This window comes from Heliconius melpomene, chromosome 15 (assembly GCF_056956725.1).
Source record: "Heliconius melpomene rosina isolate 202511_hmr_F chromosome 15, ASM5695672v1, whole genome shotgun sequence".
Taxonomy (NCBI): Eukaryota; Metazoa; Arthropoda; class Insecta; order Lepidoptera; family Nymphalidae; genus Heliconius; species Heliconius melpomene.
Genome location: NC_140403.1, coordinates 1,149,934 through 1,177,278, shown reverse-complemented (window position 1 = coordinate 1,177,278; position 27,345 = coordinate 1,149,934). Strand labels below are relative to the sequence as shown.

General features: G+C 33.2%; 2 protein-coding genes across 3 annotated transcripts in view; both read right to left on the bottom strand.

Annotated features, from left to right (window-relative positions):
- mwh (multiple wing hairs) overlaps nucleotides 1–5,416 on the bottom strand; it is a 73,924-nt gene extending 68,508 nt beyond the window's left edge. Inside the window, exons 1-2 of one of the 2 annotated variants that reach the window (XM_085197940.1) lie at nucleotides 5,157–5,416; nucleotides 4,187–4,327 (exon numbers count right to left, since the gene is read on the bottom strand). The gene's annotated coding sequence lies outside the window, so the exon portion shown is untranslated. The remainder of the gene's footprint in view (nucleotides 1–4,186; nucleotides 4,328–5,156) is intronic. The other variant, XM_085197939.1, reaches the window with a different exon arrangement.
- Nucleotides 5,417–15,031: 9,615 nt separating this feature from the next.
- Cht7 (chitinase 7) overlaps nucleotides 15,032–27,345 on the bottom strand; it is a 74,201-nt gene continuing 61,887 nt past the window's right edge. The window contains exons 12-19 of the mRNA XM_085198093.1: nucleotides 25,236–25,453; nucleotides 23,200–23,354; nucleotides 22,293–22,464; nucleotides 21,937–22,053; nucleotides 20,223–20,358; nucleotides 18,377–18,549; nucleotides 17,980–18,181; nucleotides 15,032–16,928 (exon numbers count right to left, since the gene is read on the bottom strand). Of these exons, the coding sequence (XP_085054219.1) occupies nucleotides 16,717–16,928; nucleotides 17,980–18,181; nucleotides 18,377–18,549; nucleotides 20,223–20,358; nucleotides 21,937–22,053; nucleotides 22,293–22,464; nucleotides 23,200–23,354; nucleotides 25,236–25,453 (1,385 nt within the window). The 3' untranslated portion in view covers nucleotides 15,032–16,716. The remainder of the gene's footprint in view (nucleotides 16,929–17,979; nucleotides 18,182–18,376; nucleotides 18,550–20,222; nucleotides 20,359–21,936; nucleotides 22,054–22,292; nucleotides 22,465–23,199; nucleotides 23,355–25,235; nucleotides 25,454–27,345) is intronic.

The window sequence follows — 27,345 nt, the reverse complement described above, 5'->3', positions numbered from 1 at the left end:
ATGAAAATATAAATGTAAACAAATACTTCGAGCGGGGATCGAACTCACAATCGTCGGGTTGCATTCGCTGCAGCTGCGCCAAGATGATCTCAATTTATTATGTATTGTATTATGTTTATGATATTATCATTTGTTAGTTCGATCCCCATTCAGGGGAATGAAATATTTATTTTTTTCATTTCCTCTCTCTCGTAACGAGGCAAGCCGGTGGTGTTGAGTTCCGTCACTTAATTTCAAATGGCTCGACAATTCAGCGGAAAGTAGGGAACGTAAGTGTCTTAACACCAGATTCCCAGGTTCCCTCTTCCTATGAATATTTTTCAAAGATATTTTAAATGATTAGTGTAAAGTGCTGAGTGGCCTAAACCAACGTATAGCTTTGTCTTACCATAGAAAATATAATTCACCGTAATTTTTATATCCATTCCCCCACTTTGAAATCGAATCCACGATCTTCGCGTTTACTGCCATAATAAATTCTTCAATTATGCCATAAAATTCTATTCTGTGAGAACCACACAAAAAAGCATCCTTCAGAAAGCAATTAACTTACCAATAATCTTATTAATATACTTCTAGTAACAAAAAAAATATTAATTTTACATAGCTTTCCTCTAACCATTAGAACGATATCAAAATGTCATTAGGCATAATTTACAGCAACCTGTCAGTGCTTTCTCCGTTTTTACATGCCTATAACGTGAAGATAGCCTTCGTTGTGGCCTAACCTAGTGTTCTGAATATGTTAACGTGTTTTTTTAATTAATATTTTTAGTTATTATAATAAAGAAGCCGTCTTGGCGTAGTGGGAGTAGCTATACTGTTAACAAATATGGACATATTCTATAGCTATGTATGCGGCGTAGAGTTCTGCCACTCAACTCTAAAATATATTAAGAATTTGGCGGAATGTAGGGAACGTAAATCTTAATGTGAGACACATTGTCACGACACCAGCTGCCTAGGTTCCCTCTGACTATAAAAGGGTAGGCGGTTGCGTGTTAATTGACGTAACTCAACGCTACTTTCTAGCAGACCGAATAAATAAAAACAATTCTTTCCACAATTGAAGGTCGAACTCACGACCATCGTATTTAATATTAAGCACTATTCCATTCCACGATAGCCACATTCCATCTTAGTCGTGGAATTAGAACCCACTTCCTACAGGTATCAAGAAAACATGTTATAAAAACAACAAGTTTTAATAGAAAACTGTAAGTATGTCATATAAAAGCTCGCCCAAGAGAAAGCTTCAAGAAAATATCACACCATGTATAATAATATGATGTGGAGATTGTTTTAGCGTGTGCTAATGTAATATTAATGGGTTAGCTCTTCTATCGATATTTTACTTCTACGAGTATATACATAACTGGCTTCTATGAGCCCTCGCGAGAAAATTAATATATAAAAAAAAATCAATCCAATCCAGCTTCACGCCGTATCCCGCTCACAGCAGGAGGACCAGAGGGAACCTAGTGTTAAGACACTCCGTTCCCCACTTTCTGCTGAATCCTGGAGGCATTGCGTGTTGAGTAGTAGTAAAAAATGTAAATATTAAACATTTCACTTCCCTGTGTGGGAAACGAACCCACAATTGTCGTGTTTACTGTACCCCGCTTGTGCCACTGTGCTACTATGGCCTCAATTTATATACATGAAAATATACTACCGTTATGTAATGGATATAGCCAATTTCTTCTTCTTTTTTTTATATGCGAACCAGTAGTACCTTAAACATATTATATGGATATCGTTTTATTATGAAGATTAATTGAGGGCAGTAGATACGCGACAGGTTGTGCCTCCAGAATTCGGTGGAAAATGAGGAACGGAATTGTCTTAATGGGAACAGAGTGTCTTAACACTAAGTTCTCCATTTCGATCTTCCTAAGCCTACCCTGATATGTGCAGAATATAACGTGAAGCTAACAAAACGACTCATCAATAGTTTTTCAATTTGAACCAGTAGTTCCTGAGATTAGCGCGTTCATTCAAACACGGTCACAGTTAGCTATATTAGTATATATATACATATATATATACAATAAAAAAGTCCATATTCTTAGAATGAGCATCAAGACCTAGCAGATCTAAATACTTCATTCTAAATACCGTTCGCGTGACAAATGTTACTTAAGCGTTACACTTTTTCTACAACATGTTGTCTGTTCGCGAATAATATCGATTTCTTCAATACATTTTACTTACAATCATGAATATTGAAAAATTCCTTTTTTACGTATTTTTGCATTATTTGTATGCGGCGGAAAGAACTTAATAAATAATGTTATACTTATCTATGTCTTTATCTATATTTAATATTGTTAATCTGAAGAGTATGTTTGTTTAAGCACACTAATCTCAGAAACTATTGGTTCGATTTGAAAAAATATTTTTGTGTTTATAGTCCATTTATTAAGGAAGGTTATACGATATATTACATAACCAATAGGAGTGGAATAACAGTGCAAATCATTGTAAAAACGGACGAACTTGAGAACTTCACTTTTCCATTTGAATCCATAGTTGAAGCCATAAGCCAACTTGTACTTGCATAATAATAAAAGCCAGTATAGATTTCAGTTCTTCATTTTTATTACATCTCCTTTTACATTGTTAAATATAATGGTGACTGGCACGTTTAAAACGCCATAACTGAGCAAGTAAACTTACTTTAATATAAGAAACTAACGTGGTCGAGGCCAGTTGTGGCACCGGGGCATAAGGTGAAGTATTTATTTAAATTTATAGTTTCATTTGTTCGCTCTGGTATCGAGGCCGAAACGCGGCGTTGAGTCCCGCCGCTTAATACACAATGCCTCCAGAATTTGGCGGAAAGTGGCGAACGGAGTATCTTAACACTAGGTTTCCTCTGCCTACCCTGCTATGTGCGGGAAATATTTTCATTTTCTTGCTTCGGCGTCGAGTTCCGGAACTTCCTTCAGAATTCGGCGTAGATTTGGGTACGGAAGTGTCTTAACGGGAACTAAGTGTCTTAGCATTAGGTCCCCATGTTCCCACTGCCTACCCTGCTTTTTAAAGGATTCAGCGTGAAGCTAAAAATAAACTAACGTATAGCTTGATTCCCTATATCGTTAAAAAAATCATTAATGGGTCACAGGTTCAAACAATATAAAAATAGATTTCTTAAACACTTTCTCGACACGCGAATCGCCATATTAATCTATATTTAAATCCGCTATTTCTATTAAAATGTATGTGACGGATACAATTCGATTTGGTCGAAAGAACGGTATACAGTATAGAAATGTTGCTTCTGAAGCTCTTATAACTGTTGATGACAAATAAAAAATATGTGAAATTCTTAAATAGATATGTATGCACATTTTATAATTTTATAATATGTTTTTTTACTTCACACTGTTTCCCACACATGGCAGGGTAGGCAGAGGGAACCTGGGGACCTAAAGTTAATAGACTTCGTTCCCGTTAAGACACTTTCGTTCCCCACTTTCCGATGAATTTGGGTAGTATTGTGCAATTATAAGATGAACCAAATAAAGTTGTCTACTTTAAAATAATGGCGTTAATGTTACCAGTTTCGGAATCCAGAACTAAACGCTGTGCGTTGTCTTGTTACCAGAGCGAGGAAACAAAAATATTTAAAAAATCGCCCATATAGTAAACGAACTTTCGACCTTGGACTTCCAATCACATGACCTGCCACCATGCCACGACGGCTTCAAATATATTAATATCAATTATTATTAAGTGTTCACATAGCTCGAAGGTAATTTGGAAACCGCGTAAATGCGGTTGAAGTGTATACGACCGCAAGCTATCGTATTACATGTGTTAGACGATACGAGTACCTACCTACTACCTACTACCTACTTAGAATACCTAATTATAAGTCTACTAAGAGATATTATGTTTTGATATACTATCTACATATTATCTATGAGTATATGAGGCTCGGACAGGCTGTGAGTTCGATTCACACTCGAGGAAATGAAATATATGTTTTTTCTTCCCTCTGTTGTCGAGTTAAGTCCCTCAACAAGCAATGCTTTCAGAATGCAGCGGAAGATGGGAAACGGAATGTGTCTAAATACTAGGTTCCCTTTGCTTACCCTGATATATACTGTAGATACGTGTAGTTGTATGCACTTGCATATACTGTAACTAGGTACACAAAAATAATCTTAGAAAAATTCACAGGCTGAAATCGAATTAGCGACCTTCAATAAATAAAAGTGAAGTTAATTGTTTTAAAAGACAATACTATTATACTGTTGTCTAACATTGTCTGTATTGTCATTTGTTTCAAATACGTAGCTTTTTCTTTAGAGTTCCGTACCTGAAAAGAAAAAAACTAAGCATTTATAGAATTATTTTTTTGAGGGTCTGTTCGTCTGTCAGGACCATTTAACTCAAGGTCTAAGTTAAAATTCATATCAAATATTTAGGATTTTGGTCCCTTCAAGCACAGAAAAAACCAAGCTTCTAAGTCATAGCAATTAAAAGACACGCGCATTTTGTATGAAATTGGCCACGTAAGGAAAACCTACAGGGTACTTCTCCAAGAAAAGTGAAAAGTAAAAAGTTACAAATATAAACAAAATCCGAAAAGTAAAATATTATAAAATAAATATTTCACAGAAAAAATAAGTAAATTAGGGCGTATGTACTCATTGCAAATTTAAGTTTGTCAATATTTATAAGTCATGCTTATCGTTGACCTACACTCCCATACTTGACCGCCTAATACGGTCATTGTCAGTTCAGGTCGTAATCATTCAAGTTGTTCGAAAGTGGTAGATTAGGAAGCTTAGAAGAGCACTAACAAATGATTCTAAAAATTGAGAAAATAAGGATAATCTCTTATAAACAGAACCTATTGCTGTATGTTTTAAAATAAAAAAACATTTATATACATATATCTTAAATACATTCCCTAATGAGAAAGGAACTGACGACCGTCGCATATAGAAAACCTTACAACAAACAAACACGCGGCATATTTGCAAAGAAATCTCAATCTCAACATTGGAAAGCATTTCGTCATGTGACACAAAGTAATAAATCTTACGATTTAATAATTACATAAATAAAGACATTAGCGCAAACAGCCAAAGCGGGTGAAGAGAAGAAAGTATATATGAAATATTCATTTGTTTTACTCCTACCTGCAATCTTTCATTTTTCTTCTCGAAATAATAATTTTAAAATGCTAATAAAATTTTGACATTTGTTAAACACTTTTTTTTAATTTCTTTTATAATGTTTAACTTTTTAATTCATATTTATTATTCACAACACTATTTTAATTTTGTATTAACAATCACTGTCACCACAGACTATATACATATTTTTTTATTATTATTTTAGTTTTTTTTTACCAGAAATTAAGAAAGAAAGTATAAAACGCGCGGTCGCTATGAAATGATCTAAACAACTAAACTAATATCAGCGCGAGTGCAAGCGCAGCTTACTACGACTGGATTATAGCTTACTTGTGCTATAAAATATCTAGCTTTAAGTTTTTTAACTAATTTTAACGTGAATAAATAAAAAACAGAAGTTTTTTTAGTGTCACGATGTATCCCACATACTACAGGGAAGCTAGTGCCAAGACACTCCGTTCCCCATTTTCCGCCGATTTTGGAGGCATTGCGTGTCGAGTGGCGGAACTCAACGCTGCGATTTGCTTCGACACCACAGCGAAGCTGCCATTGTTTCGCAGTTAACAGTGTCTGCTGGTTGTGGGTTCGATTTCTACTCATCAAAAAATATTTTTTTTCTATATATAGCAAAATAGGCATGATATGAAACTTCACTATTATTAAAATTAGAGCGGGGATATTATATAAAAATAATTCAAATATAGGTAATAATTTATGAAGATGGAATCGAACTTACACTGCTCTTTAAAGTTATATATAGCTTCATATAGAATTACAGTGGAAAACAAGTATAATTAACAAAGGCGCGTGCGCCGCCTATGTTCCATACTGTTGGAGCATGACGGTCTTCCGTTTCCTTAAACATTCGGTCTTTAACGATTTTAGAATAGCTTATGTAATTTTAATGGGATTATTGGACTTAATTAATTTAACCTACACACCTGTAAGAGAATTAAAAATATATTATGTGTCGCAGTAACAGTAACCAGTCGTGGCGCAGATGAATAAAGTGTGCTGCAAAATTGACTTTTTTTTATTTTTTTTTTATTTTAAAAAACTACATCCACGGGCGCATAGTTGCCCGTGCCTTTTTTTATTTTAAGAAAGTTCTTTTAATGTGGCGTAATTTAACAATTAATTAATGTTAATTTTGGGACAATTTAAACTGTACTTATATCTAGAGCTTATACTAGAGGGGTTGGATGAGACCCCTACCGACAATTTTTTTTTTTTTTTACATATATTATTATAGTCTTTTGTATAATTATTATGTATCTATATACATAATAATATCTATATACATAATAACACCTATGTGTGGAATTTTAGATTTGGCCTGGCTTATGCAGAACGCCTTCCTTAAGTTTTTGGATCAGTGCCTCTATCACCCTATCATCTGTTTGTGACATTGCCCCTTTTAGGTTCGCCTGCAAAATTGACTGGTTGTGGGTTCGATCCCCACTTGAGAAAAGGAAATATTTATTGAAATTTATATTTTCATTTGTTCGCTTTGGTGTCGAGGCAAAACGCGACGTTGAGTTCTGTCACTCAACACGCAATGCCTTTAGAATTCGGCGGAAAGTGGGGAACGGATTGTCTTAACACGAGGTTCCCTCTGCCTACCCTGCTGTGTGCGGGATTCAGCGTGAAGCTGATTTGATTCAACGTAATTTTAATTATGTTTACCTATTTAATATTTACGTTTATTGAGACGTGGCTATTGAAGCTATTGAAGCTTAAGCGTGCAGCCGTAAGCGCGAAGATAGCGGGTTTGGTTCCTACTCGAGGAAATGATTTCATACAATTTATTTTTATTTCCCCACTCTGCTTAACAAAATGCGGCGTTGAATTCCACCATTCAACTTGCAATGTCTTGCAAATTGAGCAGTGCGTGGGTAATGGAGTCTCTTAATATTAGGCTCCCTTCGTCTACTGTACGATGTACGATGCAATAAGAGTGAAGTTTTTTTTATATATATAAATAGAAAGCTATCATAGCGCAGTTATATAGTGAAAACTGCAAGTGCTATGGTAATGGATTCAATCCCACGTGGATTTTTTCGCCATTCAACATATCAGTGTTTTAATTAAGGGCACTCTTTCAGATACTTAAAGATATTTTTTTGAGAGACCGAAATGAACGCTGTGTTCTTATTAGCATTATAAAAACGGAATCGAAGCTATTATCGTTGATTGGATATAAATAACGTTTTTATAAATTACGTACGTACGTATTGGATTAAAACGTTATTGTTAATTATATCTAATTAATTTGACCTACATTACTAGGGAGGCACTATAAAATATTTTAATTAAATTAGTTTATGTATAAAATTTCTATAGATTTTGTTGTAAAAGTAGTTTTTTCAATGTTATTTTTGTTTATTCACCTTGTTTATAAAAATGTAAAAACATCGTTAAATGGTAGTGCAAATGAAGAAATATCATATCTAACTTTTTTCATGCTATATCCTGGAAATAGATTTTATGGAATTCAATCCCATAAATGAAAAATCTTTACAAAAATACTTATTTTTCCCCCCTAAACGGTATTAGAATCGACATTCATCAGTCAAAATGACTTCTATAATAAAAATAGTAATTTAGATTCAATATAAACTATTTAGTTAGTCAACTTTTCCTATTTGTTACCTACAATGTTCAATCAAGCTGACACGTCGACAGCCAGCTTAGCTACGTGTAGTACTAGCTAGATCGAACGATATTTTAGTAGGTACATGGACTAGTAACTTGTGAACAATAGACGGATATTTCGTATAAATAAATTATTAAAAAAATACATAATTAATTTATTAAGAAAACAAAACACTACTTGAAAAAAAGCGTTTACTGTACGTTACGTGACTGTTGTGCCTTCGATTCCCACTTAGGTTAGAATATCTAATTGATATTAAAAAAATATTATCCAAAACGCAAAAAAATATATTAATAAAAGAAACTATTTAGCAAGAAAGACAAGGGGAACCTGGGAACCTAGTGTTAAGAGATTCCGTTCTTATTAACGCATTCCCTTCTCTAGACTTTCCGCCGAATTTTCATGGCCCTGTGTGTTGAGAGGCGGAACACAACGCCGCGTTTAATCAAAGACTTATTATGCAAAAATACTTACAAAAATACGAAATATCGGTAACAATTCCACTGTAGTGAGACGACCGTGTAATTTGCAATTAGAGTCGTTCGTATGAAACAAAATAATGAAATTGATTTTAGCTTGAAAATGGCAACATTTTAAAACTGACAGCTTTGGCAATTATAATGGCTGTTGAATTGCTTTGTATATTCACTTGGCTTAGTAACAAGTATTTTTATTAGCTAACATAAACAACAATAAAAAAGCTAACGGGGTAGCCAGAGAGAACGGAGATCCAAACACTACGTTTCTCGCCTGTTTCCTACCTTCTTCGCCTTTCGCCTTATGTGGAAATCGAACCCAAACTGTTTCGTTTATAGTATAAGGTAAATGTATGAGAATAAAGTGCACTATGAATTTCTATAGAATATGTGCTTATATTAAATCAAAGACAATGCAGCTGTGGGCATTAGGCCAGTGTGTCAACTACTGTGTTTTAACTAAGGGCGTCTATACACGTACTAAAAGTTATATAATTAAAATCAGGTGCATTCCGCACACATACTAGGCAGAGGGAACCTAGTGTTAAGACACTCCGGAACGTGGGGAAACTCAACGCTGGTCTTTTGCCCTGGTGCCAGAGTGAAGAAATAAAAATATTAATAAATAATAATACATTTCCTCGAGTGGGAATCGAACTCACAACCGTCGCGTAACAGTCACATTCTTGTGCCCATGAGCCACAATGGCCACAAATTAATTTTAGTTATATTTATTTTTTCATTAAACACGAAAGTTGTGGATTTGATATCCAATCGCAGGAATTATAAAATTAAAAAAAAACGTATAAAATTTTCTTCTTTCCTAAATATTAAATAATACTTTAACGATCTTACAATAAAAAAAATAAGAAAATAAATATGAATGTATAACAAGCCTAACAAAACTAGCTGGAACCAGCATTAGCGATGCCTCCGCGCTAATAGCCGCGATTAGTTCTGAACGCATTATACATACGTATGTACATAAATACGTACTTATATCGTTATATAGAAATGAGGTGAGAATAATGTGTCTGATGAATAGAACAGTTATACAGTCTGTTCATTTTTGTATAGTACTTAGTAGTTCCATCTTTTTTTGAGCTTCACGCTGTATATCGCATACAGCAGGATAGGCAGAGATAACTTGGAAAACTAATTTTAAGAAAATTCTGTTCCCCACTTTCTGAATTTTGGAGGCATTGAATGTTGAGTGGCGGAATACAACGCCGCTCTTTGCCTCGTTAACAGAGCGATGAAATTAAAATATTAAATATTTTATTTTCTCAAATGGGAAACGAACCCAGAACCTTTACTTCTACTTCTACGTCAACAGTCTCACACTTGTGCCCCGACTGGCCTGTCTCGAAAAAATGTTGATATTTAAAAAATAAAACTGAAATGTTTGTTTGATTGAACGCGCTAATCTCAGTAATTGAAAAAAAAAATATTTTATTGGATACTCCTATCAAGATTAATTTATCAAGAAAGGTCTGGTAGCGAAGTAAAATTCGACGAATAGTGAAGAACTGAAGTGTCTTAATGGGAACGGAGTGACATTATGTTCTCCATGGGACGCCCAATACTCAACATTTTACTTAAATTAGTACAAGTTATTATATAACTTTTTTTTTCTTTATTATTTATTTATCCACCTTGACCGTGATCAACGAAGCACTAAGATGTAGACGTCTTGTATTACCAACTGAAAGTAGTACTGTACGAGTACGGACTGGTTACAAGGACTTTTTTGTATTTCAAACGGACCGTGTCTTTTAGTTAGAATATTAAATTTAATATTTTTCATGTGTTTTTAAAATTAAAATGAAAAAAATCATACCGCGAGTAGAAATCGAACCAATAACCATCAACCAGCACCGATAGCGTATCATAAATAATTTTAGCTTTATTTCAGTAAGAACATTTTAAAAATTTCAATACTTTATCTGCAACTGCCGGCCATTTTTACAACGTCAAAGAACTTTTAAAGCACTGCAGTTGCGTATGCACCTCACGTTGGAGCCGTACGTGGCCTGTAAGTAGATGCTTTGGGGATTTGTTGGTTTCTTATATTATATATTTATGGAGATATATTTCTTTTTATTTCCTGTAGAAATTTAAGTAATATATTATATCTTTACCACATATTTATACATTATTTTTGCTTCACGCTGTACCTATTCCGCACATAGCCCAACAATTAAGGATATATAGCAGGGTAGGTGGAGGGCACCTGAGAACCCAGTGTTAAGTGGAGGGAATGAAGATGTGAAATATTTAATTTCTCCGAATGAGAATCGAACCCACTACCTGTCGTGATTGAATTCGCACCATTGTGCCCCTGTGACACGATATATTTATATCTACTTATTAATGTTATAAAATTATAAAATAATATAAGATTTTACTTAGATATTAAAATTTTTCATTACTTACCGCAAAAATACATTATAACAATCAAGAAGTCCGTTTGTTCGAGAATGCTTTATAGAATTTCACTGAATATTTTCATTAGAAACATTATTAACAAACTTTCCTCGTTTCTTTGAGCATCTAAATGAAAGACATCAATTTTTACCTTTGCAAAGTAATATTAAGTTATTTTATTATATTAATTTAAAAAAGGAAAAGTATTACTGTTTTTTAAGCTTATTAATTATTAGCTAGTTACTGGTTTTTTAACTTAATAACTATTATTTTTTTTTGGCGCTTCGCCTCGTGGACCAATCGAAATACCTATGAGGCATACTAAATGCCCGAGGTAACCTGACCTGACTGCAGGTATAGTAGGTTACTCAAAACGTTTAAATAGTGTTTCATATAATAGAGCCCGTCGTGGCGCAGCGGGTTCGATACCCACTGGAGGAAGTGAAATATTTATTTTCGTTTATATTTCCATTTCCAGCACACAGCAAGGTAGGCAGAGAGAACCTACTGTTTAGACACTCCGTTCTCCACTTTCTGCCGAATTCTGGAGGCATTGCGTGTTGAGTGGCGAAACTCAACACCGCGCTTTATCTCATTACCAGAGCGAAGAAATCTAAATTTTAAATATTTCATTCTCCCGAATGGGAATCGGACCCCCTGTCGCGTTCCATGGCCTTTAGCTTTTATTAGATTCAAATTTATATTTCAATAAAATAATATTTTACAAGAAATTTAGAGTAAAATTGTAAATAAGTAACTTATAAATCGTTTAATTCGTCCTTATTGGAGCGTATCACGCACGAACAGTGAACACTCACCGTTTAGCATTATTTATTTACAGCATATTAAGTAGCCTGCCCTGCTATGTGCGGGATACTGCGTGAAGCAAAAAAATATTAGGAAGCAGTTTTTATTTGAATTAATCAATCACTTATGAATAATTATTTTCCTATAATTTTGTTTTATTACAGTGATGTGGTTGTTAAAGCAAAACAGGAGTATGTTTTTTTTTGTTGTATTTTTAGCGTCACGTGGAAGAAGAGAACCAGGGCACCTTTCCATTAAAATAGTTCCGTACTCAACTTTGCGTTGATTTCTAGAGGCATTGTGTGTTGAATGGCGGAACTCAACGCCGCACTTTGCCACGTTATCAGAGCGAGGAAATAAAAGTATTAAATATTTTGTTTCCTCAAGACAAACTCTCGAATTCACAATAACACACTTGTGACCCTATGCCACGACTGGCCACTTATTGGTTTTAAAATGAATTTGATATGTATAATTTTCCATAATTTCTTAATTTGCTGTATCCCAACAAGTTATTAAAACACTTCCCAGTATAAGAAGTCGTGGCAAAATAAACTTTTTAATTTATCACACCATTACACGGATCAGTCAAAGAGTACTAAAGAAATAAAATAGTTCAACGTTCAATGTTGATAACATTTAAAATTACAAAACTTTCCCGTTACGGCTACATGGTCTCTCCCGGAATTGGTGGAGAGAGAGCATAGTCTCAACATTTTCCCTTGTGGGGAAAATCTTGTTGTTGTGGGTTGGATTCCCACTCGACAAAATTAATTATTAGAAACGGGTAAAAAGGAAATTTCACTTTCTTTGGCCGTTAAGACTACGCAAACACAGTTACGGACGACCACTAGTCTCCAATAAAGGCTAACGAATAAAAGATTGTTGATATAGGACTCGTGTACGCGCACTTCGAGAAGATTCACCAAAATTTATTACTATATGTGTTATACATACATATGTATAAGATTGTGACAGCAAATATTTAGGTTAATGAAGAATATTTTTTATTAGTTTGCTTTTGCGAGGAGAACGGAGTATCTTAACACTAGGTTCCATCTGTCTACTTGCTATATATGTACATATACAGGACACAGTGTGACACTGCAAAAAAAGAAGAATAACGAATCCCACTTCTCAACTTGCATTGTCCCAAATTTAACTGGAGGGCAGAAGGACTACGATTTATTTTTAATTTATTTTACCTGTATTTGAATATTTCTCTGTTGAACTGTTCTCCGAAAACTTTTTATGACAAATAGAAGCTTTTTATCATATAAAACTTAAAAACAACAGGAAAATGGCTAAGAAATAGGATGCGTATATTAGATTCTTTGCAAAACTCATATCCTTATTCCATTATATGAATTTGAGAAGCATTGTTATTTATAATTAAAGCAAGTTCAATCTTATTTTTAATAAAATAGGGTATAATTTTGCTTGTATATTTTGGGTAATATGACGAGGAGTCTTAAGTGCTTGAGTATAGTGTGATATTCATTGCTTATTCTTTAGCATGATATTGTTTAAGATATTTCCATTATAATATATGACGCCGTCGTGACCCAGCATCTGTCTGTAAAGGCACCGAAGGTTCGATTTCCTCCTCCACCAGTCTTAAAACTTGGGCGGTGAGTAGAGCCGAAGTGTCTTGACTGTAGAACTTTTTTAGAAAAGTTATAAAAAATGAAAAGTAGTGGGATTTGAAACCGCGGCTTTTGGAAACCGTTGAAGCTGGTGGTCTGGACACTAAGCCATTTGTTATCATTAAGCTAGGTTGAAATTGTTGTTTAATCTCCATTTGGAAGAATGATTTTATAATCATCAGTTTATAATGATTTGTCACTCAAAACACTATGTCTTAAGGTCCTACTGCCCACAGTGTTATATGAGAGCTACAGCTGGAATGTGCTGCTCCCAACTGTGCCACAACAGCGTCCCTATAATGGGAATCGAATCCACAACAGTATTATACATTGAACACAATACGTGAGGTATCAGAAATCCTCATAATTACTAGTATATACAAACACCGGTACGAATACAGCGATAGCAAACAATCCTCAACTAAACAATACTGCTAATGGAATCAGCCTGGGATTTTGTGCCTTTATATTATACACCAAAAGTGCCAAGATATTTCCAACTTTATCCCCTTTATAGTAGAAGTTATTTTAGATTGCACTAGAAAATACTGAAATATTTCTGGTGAAAAATATTTCGGAATGAATAGACTTATTCAGGTTGCATTAAATTGTGTGTTAGCTAAAGAAAATCTTTGGCTAGTTAGCAAAGATCACACCAAAGCTCGTAAGAATACCTGTTCATAGAAAATTTTACTCGAAAGATATGAGTTGGAATATTCTAGAATTGTTTATAGCTAGTCTAGGGTCCCTCTGCTTACCGTTCTATAAACGGGAGTCTTCTATCTATGTTCTGAAGTTAAAAACAATACTATATAACAAATCTATCATCAAAAAGTTTGTCTCGGGGAAGTCCCGGAAAGAAATTGCACAATCACTTGGCGGAAGTGCGCCGCGATCGCGGTCCTATTTTGTATATTCAGAACATACAAGTTTGTTCGCAACCGCGAAACGACGAAACTTTGGAACAGCTTTACAAATGGATATGTTCTTTTCTATTACAAACATTCTGTATGGAATATTGGTGAGAAAATGCTTTGGTTTCCTTATATAGGATATTGCTTTTTTTTGGTGACAAATTTCTCTCATATAAAGGAAGATAGAGAACTTGCTGTTAAAACAGTTTTTTCCCCAATTTAGACTTATTGTGTTTTGTGTCGTGAATCTTTACACCCTGCATTATTTTATTAATGAAAAATTCCAAGGAATCTCACATTTAATAGAGTTGCAGAGGGAGCCTAGTGCTAATTCCGTTACCCATTTTCCGCCGAATTCTGGAGGTATTGCGTGTTGATTGGCGGAACTCGAGTGGGAATCGAACCCACAACCTACCACGTTTACAGTCACTGGCAGACAGGATATATAATAGAAAAAATAAATAAACAAAGAATATGGAAAAAGTAGTTCAAGGAAGTCCCCGAAGCAAATCGCACAATCACTCTAGAATCTTTACAAATGTAAAGATTTTTTCTTTAACCCGAGTTCTAAATGGGAAACTGGTAAGAAAACGCTTTTGTTTTTTTAGAAAATAGAATTGATTTTCGCTTAGATTATTTTTTAAATAATATTGGGTATTAATACTGTTAATGCAAAAGACTGTAAGCGCAACAGATTGTGGGTTCGATTCCCACTTGAGGAAAGTAAATATTTAATTTTCATTTCCTCACTCTGGTAACGAGTAAAACTATTCCAGCTATTGTTTTCTTTTTTTTTAGAAGCAAGATTTGAACCTATGCCTTTTAGCCAGTCCCACGACTTTTTTATTAACAAGAACAATATTAGGTGAGAGGGTACCCTTTTAAAAATTAAATACAATAAAACTTATAAATATTACTAAAGTTAGTAGGGTAAAATAAAAAAAATAAAAACTATAATTTTACACTTTTTTTTAATAATACTCTTACATTACATCTTTTTGTATCTAGATACAATATTTACAAAATCTTACATCTAATTTTCTACTTAGAACAATATTTATATTGTAATTCTAATATTGTTAATTTTGTAACTGTCCAACAGCGAGGACAGTGAGACTACTGTGGGCAGTGGAGTCGCTGATTGAGTATTCGTTGTAAAAATCTTGATACTATAATTATATCTAATAAATATAATCACAAAGGCACACAATATGGCGAAAATATATACATATAAAAATTATTAATTTCATTATAATAATTTAGTGTATAATTAAAAGTTTTGAAAACGAAACTTTCAATGACATTTGAGTCCCACATTATTAAAAGTTCATATGTTTTGATAATTGCCTTATATATTTGTTTAACTTTGATTTGATCGTTTGATAATTTAAAAAACCAGAACAGAAAACCATGGAAATTTAATCATTCTAAAAATATTTTAATAATAGTTTTATACCATATTTTTTAAAAAAATATATGTGTTTATTGTAAATAGTATTGTTGTTTTTTTAAATATATTTCTTGATACTTAAAAAACACCATTATATTGTGTGCCTTTGGGAAAACTAACTGCCTATAATGTTAATTAGACCAAACTACATCTAATATTGTTTTTTTTTATAAAAAAAATATAAAAATGGCAGTATTATAAAAGTGTCAATTTAAATATATATTCATGTGTATAGAGAAATTTCTATAGAAAATAAATTATAAATTCTAATTTACACTTGTCTAACTATCTATATATAAATGTGAATAAGTTGACAATTTCATAGAAAGCTAACAAATAAGATCAAAATGATGAAAATGAATAATTTTAAACTTAACTAATTATTGCAGCTAAAGTATAGTAAATATATTTTTGATTATATTTAAATTCATCAATGTAAAATGTTCTATATAATAGTTTATAATTTACATATTAAAACTTTTGAATTATCAACTTAGTCACAAACGTCTAATAAAATATCTAAATAATAATAACTACAATAATAGAGAATAAAGAGAGATTTACATTATATCACACGAACCCTTTGATTTGATCGAAAAGACCAATAAATATTACGGGTTTGATTTAGACTACAAGTGTATTGGAATGAAATATTATGTAGCGCTGTTACATATTGGAGAAGAATTGGATAATAATATTCTTTTTATAATATTTTCTAAACGGCTAACTGTATTTGTGGCTAAGTCGGCCTTTTTTATTAAGATGTATAGAAATTTAATTATAATAAGTTAGCAAATTTAAATTAATGAAAAACTATTATTTCATTCATTTTTGTTCTATTTCGCATTTTTATTAGGTGTCGTTTTTTTACGTTCATTTTTACGTCAGTATGAAAATATATATTGTCGATTATTATCATCTAATTCATTCTAGATAATATGTAACAGTGTTTGAAATTAAATAATTTATAAACAAAATATGTGGTATTACTTTGTTATGATAATAAATTCAACAATTTTAATATTTAACCAAAAAAAAAACAAATTCTAGACTGACATCAAAAAGTATAAAATACTTAAAAAATTCAAATCGTATATTTTTTTTATTCAAAATGGCTCTACATTCTAACACCTGAAGTACAATACAAAAGAAAAGAACAATATTATTACAAACATTACAATTCACGCCTATCTTCTAGCAGGCGCTTGGGTGTGGTGGGCACAGCTCTCTACGTTCTCGGGCCAATCGCATACATTCTCATTGGGATTGAACACCAAATTCTGTGGGCAGGGCATGTGGTGCTTCCTTTCACCTTCGCACATATAGTACATGGTGCAGTCCGCTTTGTCAGGGTGGTAGGATATGTGGCCGTCTTCCTCTTCGCATGTTACCTCGTTTGCTGGAATTTTTTTTGAGGAATTTTAGTATTTTTCAAGAATGTGATTTGATTTTATTTTAAAATGCTTGTAAGTATAATTTTGGATTAATTGAGAAAAATGTACTTTTCTGTTTGTTCTCTACGAGTAATGTCTTTATATAGGTGAATAGTGGAGAAGGATAGTGATAATGCTACAAAGTAATTTTGAGCTTTACTCTGCTGTTTTTTTTAGTAGTAAAAATCGGCAATTATATGTATATATTTATCTTGAAAACCACGCCGTAGAGCATAGAAAATCTTGAATCAATAAAACTAATCACATTCTTATACTCAAGTTTTCAAACACTTTTAATTATCCGGATGTAAATTTTAAAGCAACCTAATAATCAAGATAAAAATATGTAAAATCGGTATCAAAATTCTGCTCAAAATTCCTTTATGTCGGCATATTTGGAATTGTTCCGCAAATTGAACACTGATGCCTAATAACGGGTATTCGTGGGCTTTGACGATTGAATTTTGAATTTTAGTGCTTGTATTTCGTGCCTAAATTACTAGACTGCTTGTTAGGTTATAGGGCTATGTGCCTGCTATGGCTACTTGTGTGCTATGTTTATTGTTATTGGTAGTGTATACGTGTTTCACTCGTAGATTGGTAGTTTCGATAGTGACAGATTCTGTTTTGAATTGCTAAAGTTAAATTGAAATATTTGCATTGCAATTGCTTGGTTGAAAATTGTGGGCATAGTTTATATACAAATTTATTCAAAATATGAATTCATATACATATGTACGTATATATCTATATACTATGTTTATATGTCATTCTGGAGGCTTTATATGTTGAGTGGGGGAACTTAACCTCGCGCTTTGCTTCGACACCAGAACGAAGAAATAATAATAACATAATATTTATATTACTGTACATCTGACGTATGTGACAAGTTAGGCACAAATCAGCTTACAGCAGTGCAGGCGGAGGGAATCTAACACTAGGTTCCAATTTTACATACAATTTTAGATCCACATCTTTCTGTATAAGGAAAACCCGAAAAAAAATCTTAATACTCACGATTTTTAGTAGTATACTGTCCATTGGGCACATTAGATTCGTAAGGGCCATCGTATTCCAGTCTAACTCTATAATCACCCAATTCTTGTTTCATAGCAGATAAAAGAGGGAACTTCCCGGTGCCGCAGGAACCTCTGAAGTCATCCATGTCTACAGACCAGACCATGATTCCACCGAAACCTTCTTCCTTGAGCCAGGTCATCTGGAATAAAAAATAAATTCGTATTTTATAATGAATGTAAAATTTGTTTGTATTTTAAAATAACTGTACTAGAGATTTTCCCAAAAAAAAATATTGTAAACCACATTTGCAGACTTAAGATGCTAAGAATCCTTATTAAGAAGTTTAAACTGAAATACATTACCAAATTATACTATGTATGTATATATTACATACCTTAGTTTTTAAAGATCGTTCATCATCAAAGCCCACCCACTGGTCGTCTCTATACGCGAAAGGCACCATTTGTTCATTGTCCCATACTAGCGTGGTGTTGTCTTCGCGAAGGAAATCGCATATTTCATAGTAGGACATGAAGCCAGCTTCGTTTGTGTAACGACCTGATTGACCTGGAATTACAAAATTATATAGTAGACCTTTTGAGTCAGTGGCATGTGAACTTTCAGCCCAACTTTAAAACAATGCGTTTAGAGCCATTAGTGGCGTAACTCAACGTAATTTGTCTTACTACACCAAGGAAATACAAAAAAATCTACGAATGCACGCACCGCCCTATTTTCGAGACAACGCGTTGAATAACGGACCTCTACGCCGCAGAATTACGCCAAAAATTTAATATTTTTTTTGTTTAAATTATATTATTTTAACTTTTCTAACATTGCAACTTGTAAAATAAAAAATCTAAACTCTTCCACAGCACAAAAGTCGTAACATATTTTTTGGCAAAAACTAACGTAACTCTTAATTTTCACTGTAGGTGCCATATGTTCCAACTGAAATGTATATACCGTACATACATCCATACAGTGTGAATGTATGAAAAATTCAAATAACGGTCGCCGAAATACTGAAGCCTAAAACTGTATTGAAATATTCGATATCAAATTTTCGTCTGTTTCAATTTTATTTTAAGATTTGCATTCTCTTACATATTTTGTACTATTTAATTTCAGGAAGTATTTAAAATCAGTTCATTCTCGTTTTTACATTCAATTATGTTTATTTGAGGTGTAGTGATAGAATTAATATCACTTATACCTTGAGGTGGACGTGATGGTAGTGGGTTCAATAGTCAATCGGTATTTTGTTAAGACAAAGCACGGTGTTAACTTCCGCCACTCAACACTAAATCTCTCAATTTTGAGCTGAAAGTGATATTTCGACATTGCCATGCGTGAGAGAAACTTGATATGTTTTATGAGTTGAGACATTTTTTTTTCACGCTCTATCCCGCTTAAGACACTGTTCTCCAGTTCCGCTAAATTCTCGAAGCATTGTGTGTTGCACTTTGCGTAAGTACCAGAGTGAAAAAATTAAAATATTAAATAATTCATTCCCATGATGATATAATCATTTAGATTTTAAATTTAATATTTTTAAAAGTGAATATAAATAGAATTTTTGCGTTTACATAAAAAAAATATGGTGTAAATTATAAACGTATAATTTTATTTTGTAGTTATTTACGAGTGTTGGATAACAACAAACACACATTCCTCTTAATATCCAAACTGTTAACTTTTAACAGACAGTAAATTCGTATTTAGAACTTTAACTAACTAAAGTTAAATTTTCCAGTTATTTTAACAACTGGTTAGTTTAGGCTTAAAGTTAGTCGTTGTGAAATGCAATATAGTATATTCGGACACCAACTTCGTTGGTTTAGTAATATATCTAACTGTATGCTTGTTAAAGAAGTTTGACAAATTGTTATAATCTATACATAATTATATACGAGTATATATATTACATTTTAACTGATCGCTGTCTGTACATGGAAGATATAGGAGAAGACCTGTTATTGGAGGCATTTATCAATGTAAAAGAAACCAAAACAATGATTTATAAACAGTTTGCCAGTTTGCCTGTGTTTTTGTTCACGCTAATCTCGGTAACAGGTCAACCGATTGAAATGTAGGTTTCACTATTGTATTTTAGAAAACTTCCTTTGCCCTTCGAAAAATGAACGATATATAAGAAACAGAGTGTTTAATCACTAGGTTTCGTCTGCCGGTAGCACGGTTCTGTTATATGCGGGATTCGGCGTGAAGCAAACACTCACCACCACCCGATGCCGGAGCTCCAATATCGAATTGCGTTTCATTGATCAAAGTGAACGACCTGCCGTACGTCGGCATACCGATCATCAGTTTCTCTTTGGGCGCGCCTTGTCTCACCCATTCACGGGCTGAGTAGTCCTGGAAAGAGAATTTTAAGTTATATTAAATATACAAATGAAATATTTATTTTTATTATTATTGATGAATATTTCATTATTATTATTATTATTATAAAAAATGTTAGAACTAAACGGGATGTTTCACTTTCGGGATACTCTTAAGAATTATTTGACTTCCAAAGTGTCTGTCAAAGTGCGGTGTTGAGTACCGTCTCCCAACACGCAATATCTCGAAAATAAACAACAGCCTATGTAGCTCTATAGATTAATGAGCACATTGTTTTATATTGTCAGAACTAGAAGTAATACACATATAAAAAGAATAAGGGATGAAAACTTAAATCGACATCCATATTAGGTACTAAAAAAACACGTAACTTTTAAAACGTTAAGCTTTTCTCACCAAAGTTTCCAAAGTTCTATACAATATAAACGATAACTCAGATAATGGTAGTGGCAACTTTGTATAACGACTCTCAAGTCGGATCGTAAAAAAATGAAAGTTTCGTAAGGAAATGTTGAATGAAATACTGACAGTGTTTAATTATTCATATTTTTTATTGTTTTAATTTAAAAAGTTTTTTGTGTATTGCAAAAAATATAGTGACAAACCACTGTATTGACTACTTGAGTTGGTTACAGATTAGAATGCGTAATGATAAAAAATAACTAAAAAATAAATATAAACAACTCAACACCGTACTGACTAGAAAGTTTGGATAATATTTTTAAGAGGCATAAAAACTTAATTAATTACGGAGCTTAACCTTACTTTTATAAGACAATTGGAAACATGTCTATTTTTAACATTCACTAACTACAGATTAGAACTCCAAAACACTGTAACTGTTAAACACTTTACAACTACACTACTAATAACCTTTTAATTTTTTTAATTATTTGACAGAAAAGGCACAGATAATAAATAATAATAAAAAATAAAAGAATATTAAAAATGTAAAGTAAGCTTTGTAACAAAATTTCCCCTAAAGTATGTAGACTGTAGGTTCAAGAGAGCTGATAAAAAGTTCACCCGGGCTATTAAATGTTGAGTTGTTTTTACTTGTTACTTTCGACCGCATACTTCACGAACTATTGATTCTTATAGGAACTGCTTTTACAATGTACTTATGATATCGTAATTCGTCTTAATTTATTGTTATATTATAACCAATTTATACAAAATATTTACATAATTTGTAGTGTATATGTTATTCTGATTTAAAAGCTATAGTATTGTAAAGTTTCATCTAAATTCGTTCAGTAGTTTTTGCGTGCGTTAAATTTATGATGTTAGGAAAGGACGATATATATTTAATTGATTTTAAGTTCAGCAACATTTTTAGCTTCAAGCTGTGTTCCGTACATAGCAAGGTAGGCAGAGGTAGCCTGGGAAGCTAGTGTTAAAACACTTCCGCTTGCCACTTTCCGCCGAATTCTGCAATTATTGCGTATTAAGTGCTCACGGCATAAATCAACGCCGAGCTTTGTCTAGTTAACAGGGCAATATTCAATATTATATTTCCTCGAGTGGGAATCGAACCCATAATCTGTTGAGTATACTCAAAATTTAATAAAATTGACAAATAATACTTACAACAGTCAACTTCTTTTGGTAGCTGGTAGCACTTTCAAGTGGGAACAGGGGACTGTTGTGACCGACCTGCCTCTCCCACTGGCCGTGGAAATCGTATGTCATTACGTTAATATAGTCCTGTAGACAAATAATTCATATTAATAATAGATAATAATAATTAAATTGGTTATTATATTTATAGATAGACTGGCAGATATCCTGCAATTGATATTAATTGAATTGAAATCACTTCCGTTCACCACTTTCCGCCGAATTAAAGAGGTTTTACGTGTTTAGTGGCGGAATTTAACGCCGCGATTTGCCTCGACTGTTGCTTCAAATAAATATAGTATTTATCATATTTCTTCATAACTTACCAAATATTTAGATATTTCAGGTACATCGTAGCCCGCGGCGATGGCCTCGAACGATGCCGGTACGGCTGCAGACAGCAAAAGGCGGGGCTGTCCAGAGGTCTTAGCTTCCCCTTCGAAAGCCAGACGCAGTTCCTTGAGAAGAGACACGAATGCCGCACGGTCGTCTGCTCCCCTATTGAAAATGTTAGTTTGATATATACAGAAACTAAATTAACAAATAATTAAAATTCTTAAAGGTAAGTTTTTTTTTCATATTAGATTCCTTATACATTATATTTTATACTACTAAACACACTTGTATAATTTTTATTAAATTATAACTAAGCCTGAATGTTTTGAATAAACATTTTTTTGTTATTGACGCTAACAATCGCTCATCATTTAAAAAAAATAAGCTTCTTCTCATCATAAAAAAACCACAAAAGAAGCCGCTATTACACAAAAGAAGAGAAAAAAGCCAAAATCCTAAAGGAATGAACGCAAAATATGTTTATAGGCGGTAATAGTGGCTTAACGGCAACACCTCACAAAGCTAAGTGAAATTTTACTACGAGTTTAGAAAATGGAAAAAACGTGTTGGCACTTTCTGTGGAAAAAAAATGTCATAATTTTCATATGTGGAGCAATTTTTTTAAAGTATTATGTAGTATTAGTATGTTTTTCATATTATAATGTTTATTTCTATATACAGGCTGTTACTGTTACTGTTTATACGAGAAACGACCCGAAAACCTGTCGTGCTTATAGTCACACGCGCCACGACCGGCCTCGAATCTTAATACATATTTTTTTTAACTTTTCTATGTATTATGATAAAGTAAGTAAGGTAAGTATATAATAATAGTATATAACAAGTATTCAGTTATAATAACTAGATAATTCCAGTAATAATACAAGAAAAACTTACCTAGGATATTCCCAATCAATATCCAGACCGTTGAACTGATAGTCTCTAAGGAACTCTATCGCCTCGTAGACGAACTGATTCATGCGGAACACGTTGGACGTGAGCTCCTTGAACGGCGTCGAGCCGAACGCCCAGCCTCCTATTGCGAGAAGAACCTGTGAAGTAGGTTCGAATTTGGGTCAATTTGTTGAAAATTAAGGCTATTATATCCTACTAAAGGATAATTCCTATGTGTGTTGTTTTTACCACTGTTCTCCATATATATAATATCTTTACATCTTAAAAGAAAAAACGGAAACCTTATTGAATAATTTTGTTGTTCATTTGTCTGGATGGCGGTCTGTCCATCTGTCAATATTATTTATTTCAAGATCGATATCAAGATAAAATTAGTATCAAATTTCTAGGTCTACGCGGACTTGGAGTACAGAAAAAAATAAGCTTCTAAGTTAACATAATCAATAAATACGAGTGTTGAGAGATAGATACGAGAGTGAAAAAAATTACCGTGAACCAACAAGTATCAAAAGTATTATACATAAAGGAAAATTCTTAAAAATTGAAAATGCAGTGCATGGCCCCACAAAGTGAAGAACAGAGTGTCTTACTACTAGGATCTCTATTCCTAACCCGCTACACGGGATAAACCGTGAAAGCGTAATAAAAAAAAACAAATAAACCCGCTATGCTATTGTCTAGATAATAACTTTCGTAACTTCTAGAGATGCTTCAAGTGCCAATCTGTCTGGCATGAAATTGTATTACCCTCATATTTATCTCGAGAACCAATATATATTTATGTTAAAATATATTGGGATTTTTGCTCAAATTTTGTAGAGATATCTTTTCAGCAGGCACGTTTTTTATGGTAGGGAGTACCTAGTGTCGAGGCATAACGTTATTTTACCATTTTCAAAATATAGCACGTAACTTTGAGGTCCCAGGTTCCCTCTGCCTGCTTTGCTAAATGGGGAAAAAAATTGATGATATTCAATGTTTGAACCTACACTACGACTTACTTTTAGTCAGACACATCATTACCGTACCAAAAGGCTAAAATTTTTTTTTCAAAACAACAAATACCTTTAAAAATAAAGTGAATAAAAGATCCAATACTAGTTGATCATTCCAATAGCCGAGAATAAAGGATCGAGCTAATATTACTACTTTAATTAAAAATGTTTCTATTTTGTATGAGAGCTGTCGACGTAAGTTTTAATTAACATTCACTCTTTGTTTGTAATGCCAATTGGTTTTATTGAAAGAAAATAATGTAATTTATAGAAAATATCAGTATATGATTAAAGTTTTTTTTTTAATTAGCTTCACGCTATATCACGCTAGTTTCCCTTTGTCTACCTTGCTATAATAGGGAACCTAGCGTTAAGGCTCTCCATTTCCCATGCTGCTGCGTTTTTGTTTTTAAGCATCCAGAGGAAATAAATATATTTTAATCTCACGGAGTATTCACCGTTCTGCACTTTCTGCAGAACGGAGTGTCTTAACCCTAGGTTCCCTCTGCCTACCCTGCTGTGTGCGGGATACAGCGTGAAGGTGAGTGTGAATACACCACGTCGGTCTCTTTTACATCTTGGTGGGAGCTTTGCATCCGAATTTTAGACAGTGCATTTAGAATGGCGTAACTAAAAGCCGCAATGTCTTATCTGAATGATGAATTTATTTAGCCGATTTGATACCAAGCTCACAATCATCGCTTTTACTCTCCGTCAATGCCCCGCTGCGCCACGATTGCCTCATTAATTTTTACTTTCAATTAAGGATTATAAAATGTATTGAAGCGGTCGTAGCGTATGGCAAAACATCAGACTGTAAATGCAACGGTTCTAGATTCGTATCTCACTTGAGAAAGAATAATATTACTTTTTCCCTCTCTGGTAACAAAACAAAGCCCGGCATTAAGTTTCGCCACTCAACGTACAATGCCTCATTCGACGGAAAGTGGGGAACGTAGTGTATTTCACTAACTTCCCTCTATTTATCCTGCTGCTATAAATATATATATATATTCTACTTACTTTTAAATTAGGATTCTTCTCTCTCAAAGCTACCACTTTATCGTACATATCCGCGTCTTTTTCTTCTCCCTCTGCCAATTTGTGGTCTTTCAGAGTGGCGAAGGCGTAGATCACGTGGGTGCACAAGCTAGGATCTACGTTCTCGGGCATGAAGCGGCCGGAGCTGGGGCGTTTTGATGACCATGAAGTTAGATAGCAGAGAATTTGAGGATCGCGTTCTGGAAACAAAAAAATGGTAAATGGTTATTGGTTTGATTTTTTTTTTAGATTATCATGAATTTAATTCTGGAGGCATGGCGGGTTGAGTAGCAAAACTCAACGCGGAGTTTTACCTTGTTACTAGAGGAAATTGAAGTATTAAGTATTTCAATCAGTAATATATGGTGACTTTTATGAAGATGGTGGGAACTTTGTAAGGAAAATTTGAATTTTCCTTAGTGATAATGCAAGTTCATGAAAAATCCGTACGTAATAGCCAATATCTACGGATGTGTAGAATTCAAACATTTCCTCATTTTTTTTATTTAAATAATTTATTTACACGATAAAGAAGGGAAAATATTTAGATTTTTCTATAGTGAGATTCGAAACTGCGTCATTTGAAAACCATTTAAAAAAAATACGTTTCTAAATATTTTATGTATTCCCTTTATATATATTGTTAAAAAACAAGACAGACAAATAAACTAAGTATAGAAAGTTATTGTTGTATTTCTTTTAAAAGTTTTAATTTATTTTTCTTTCTTTTCATTCGACATCATTTACGAGCTCGTTATATTTATTGTCTACGGTAATAATCAGAAATAATATACAATTTTAAATAACTGATAAAACAGAACCAGCTGTGGTCTCTACAATGGTGAAATTACTGAAGTGAATGCAAGGCTGTGGCGCTAATGATACTCCAGAGATATCATATTTTATAACAGCCTTATGGTACAGTTTAAATTTATATGAAATTTTTGATAGTTATAAGTTTTTTATTTAGTTTTGAAATACAGTATGGATTTACTTTCTGTGCCCTTGTGGCCCTTTTCTGATATCTTTTCATGTAATCATAGAAATATTAAGTGCTGACTGGCGCAACTTAACGCCGCGTTTTTATCCAATATTCTATTTATAAACTTACTCGTGGACCCGGACGCGGCTACGCCTGCTTGAATTATAAGAATATAATTTCTATAGAAATATAATTTCAATCTAGATGAAATGCTAAAAGTGATTATTATATTTATTTTCATAAGGATGAATATCAAAATGACGCGGTAACGAACGCGGTCGCGTAGCGACGACGGTTGTTATTAACATGGCAGAATAAATTGCATGTCAAATTAGAAAGTATTTTAATTTATTAGTATACATGTGTAATGTAATATTATATAGCCTATAGCACTTCTGAAGAATGCATCTTTCATACAAAACAAAAACAAAGTAAATCGATCCAGTAGATCCAGAGATCTTAGCGTTCAAACAAACAAACAAACAAACAAACAAACAAACAAACAAACAAACAAACAAACAAACAAACAAACAAACAAACAAACTCTTCCGCTTTATTATATTAGTATAGATAAATAACATTTATCATTTATAAGTTAAGCTTAAAGTTAATGAAAAGTCCTCAATATTTATATCAATTTTATTACAACATCCTGAAATAGAGGCTTCGACGGCTAAGCGATTCAGTTAAGAGGATTACAGATCGCGTCTACGTAACGGCTGTAATCCTGCTGGAATATTTCGAAACATTCATTTTGGGTATTAAAATTTATAGGTTGGTATTACGTTTTGGTGTTCCATTTTGTATTATTGTGTGGCTGTTTGGGCGCAGGAGTACAAGGTTGATTGTGGGTTCGATCCCCACTCGAGGAATGAAAATTTTTTTTTTAGTCTTTCGCTCTGGCACCAAGGCAAAAAGCTCGGAGTTAAGTTCCTCCACTCAACGAGCAATGCCATGAAAAATTCAGTGAAAAGTAGGATACAGAGTGTCTTAACACTAGATTCCTTTTGTTTAATTTGTTATTGAGGAGTAGGTATGGGCAAAAATAAAAAATATATATTTTACCCTTTACATTTTGAATATTATTATTTATTGAGTCATGTTCTTTCA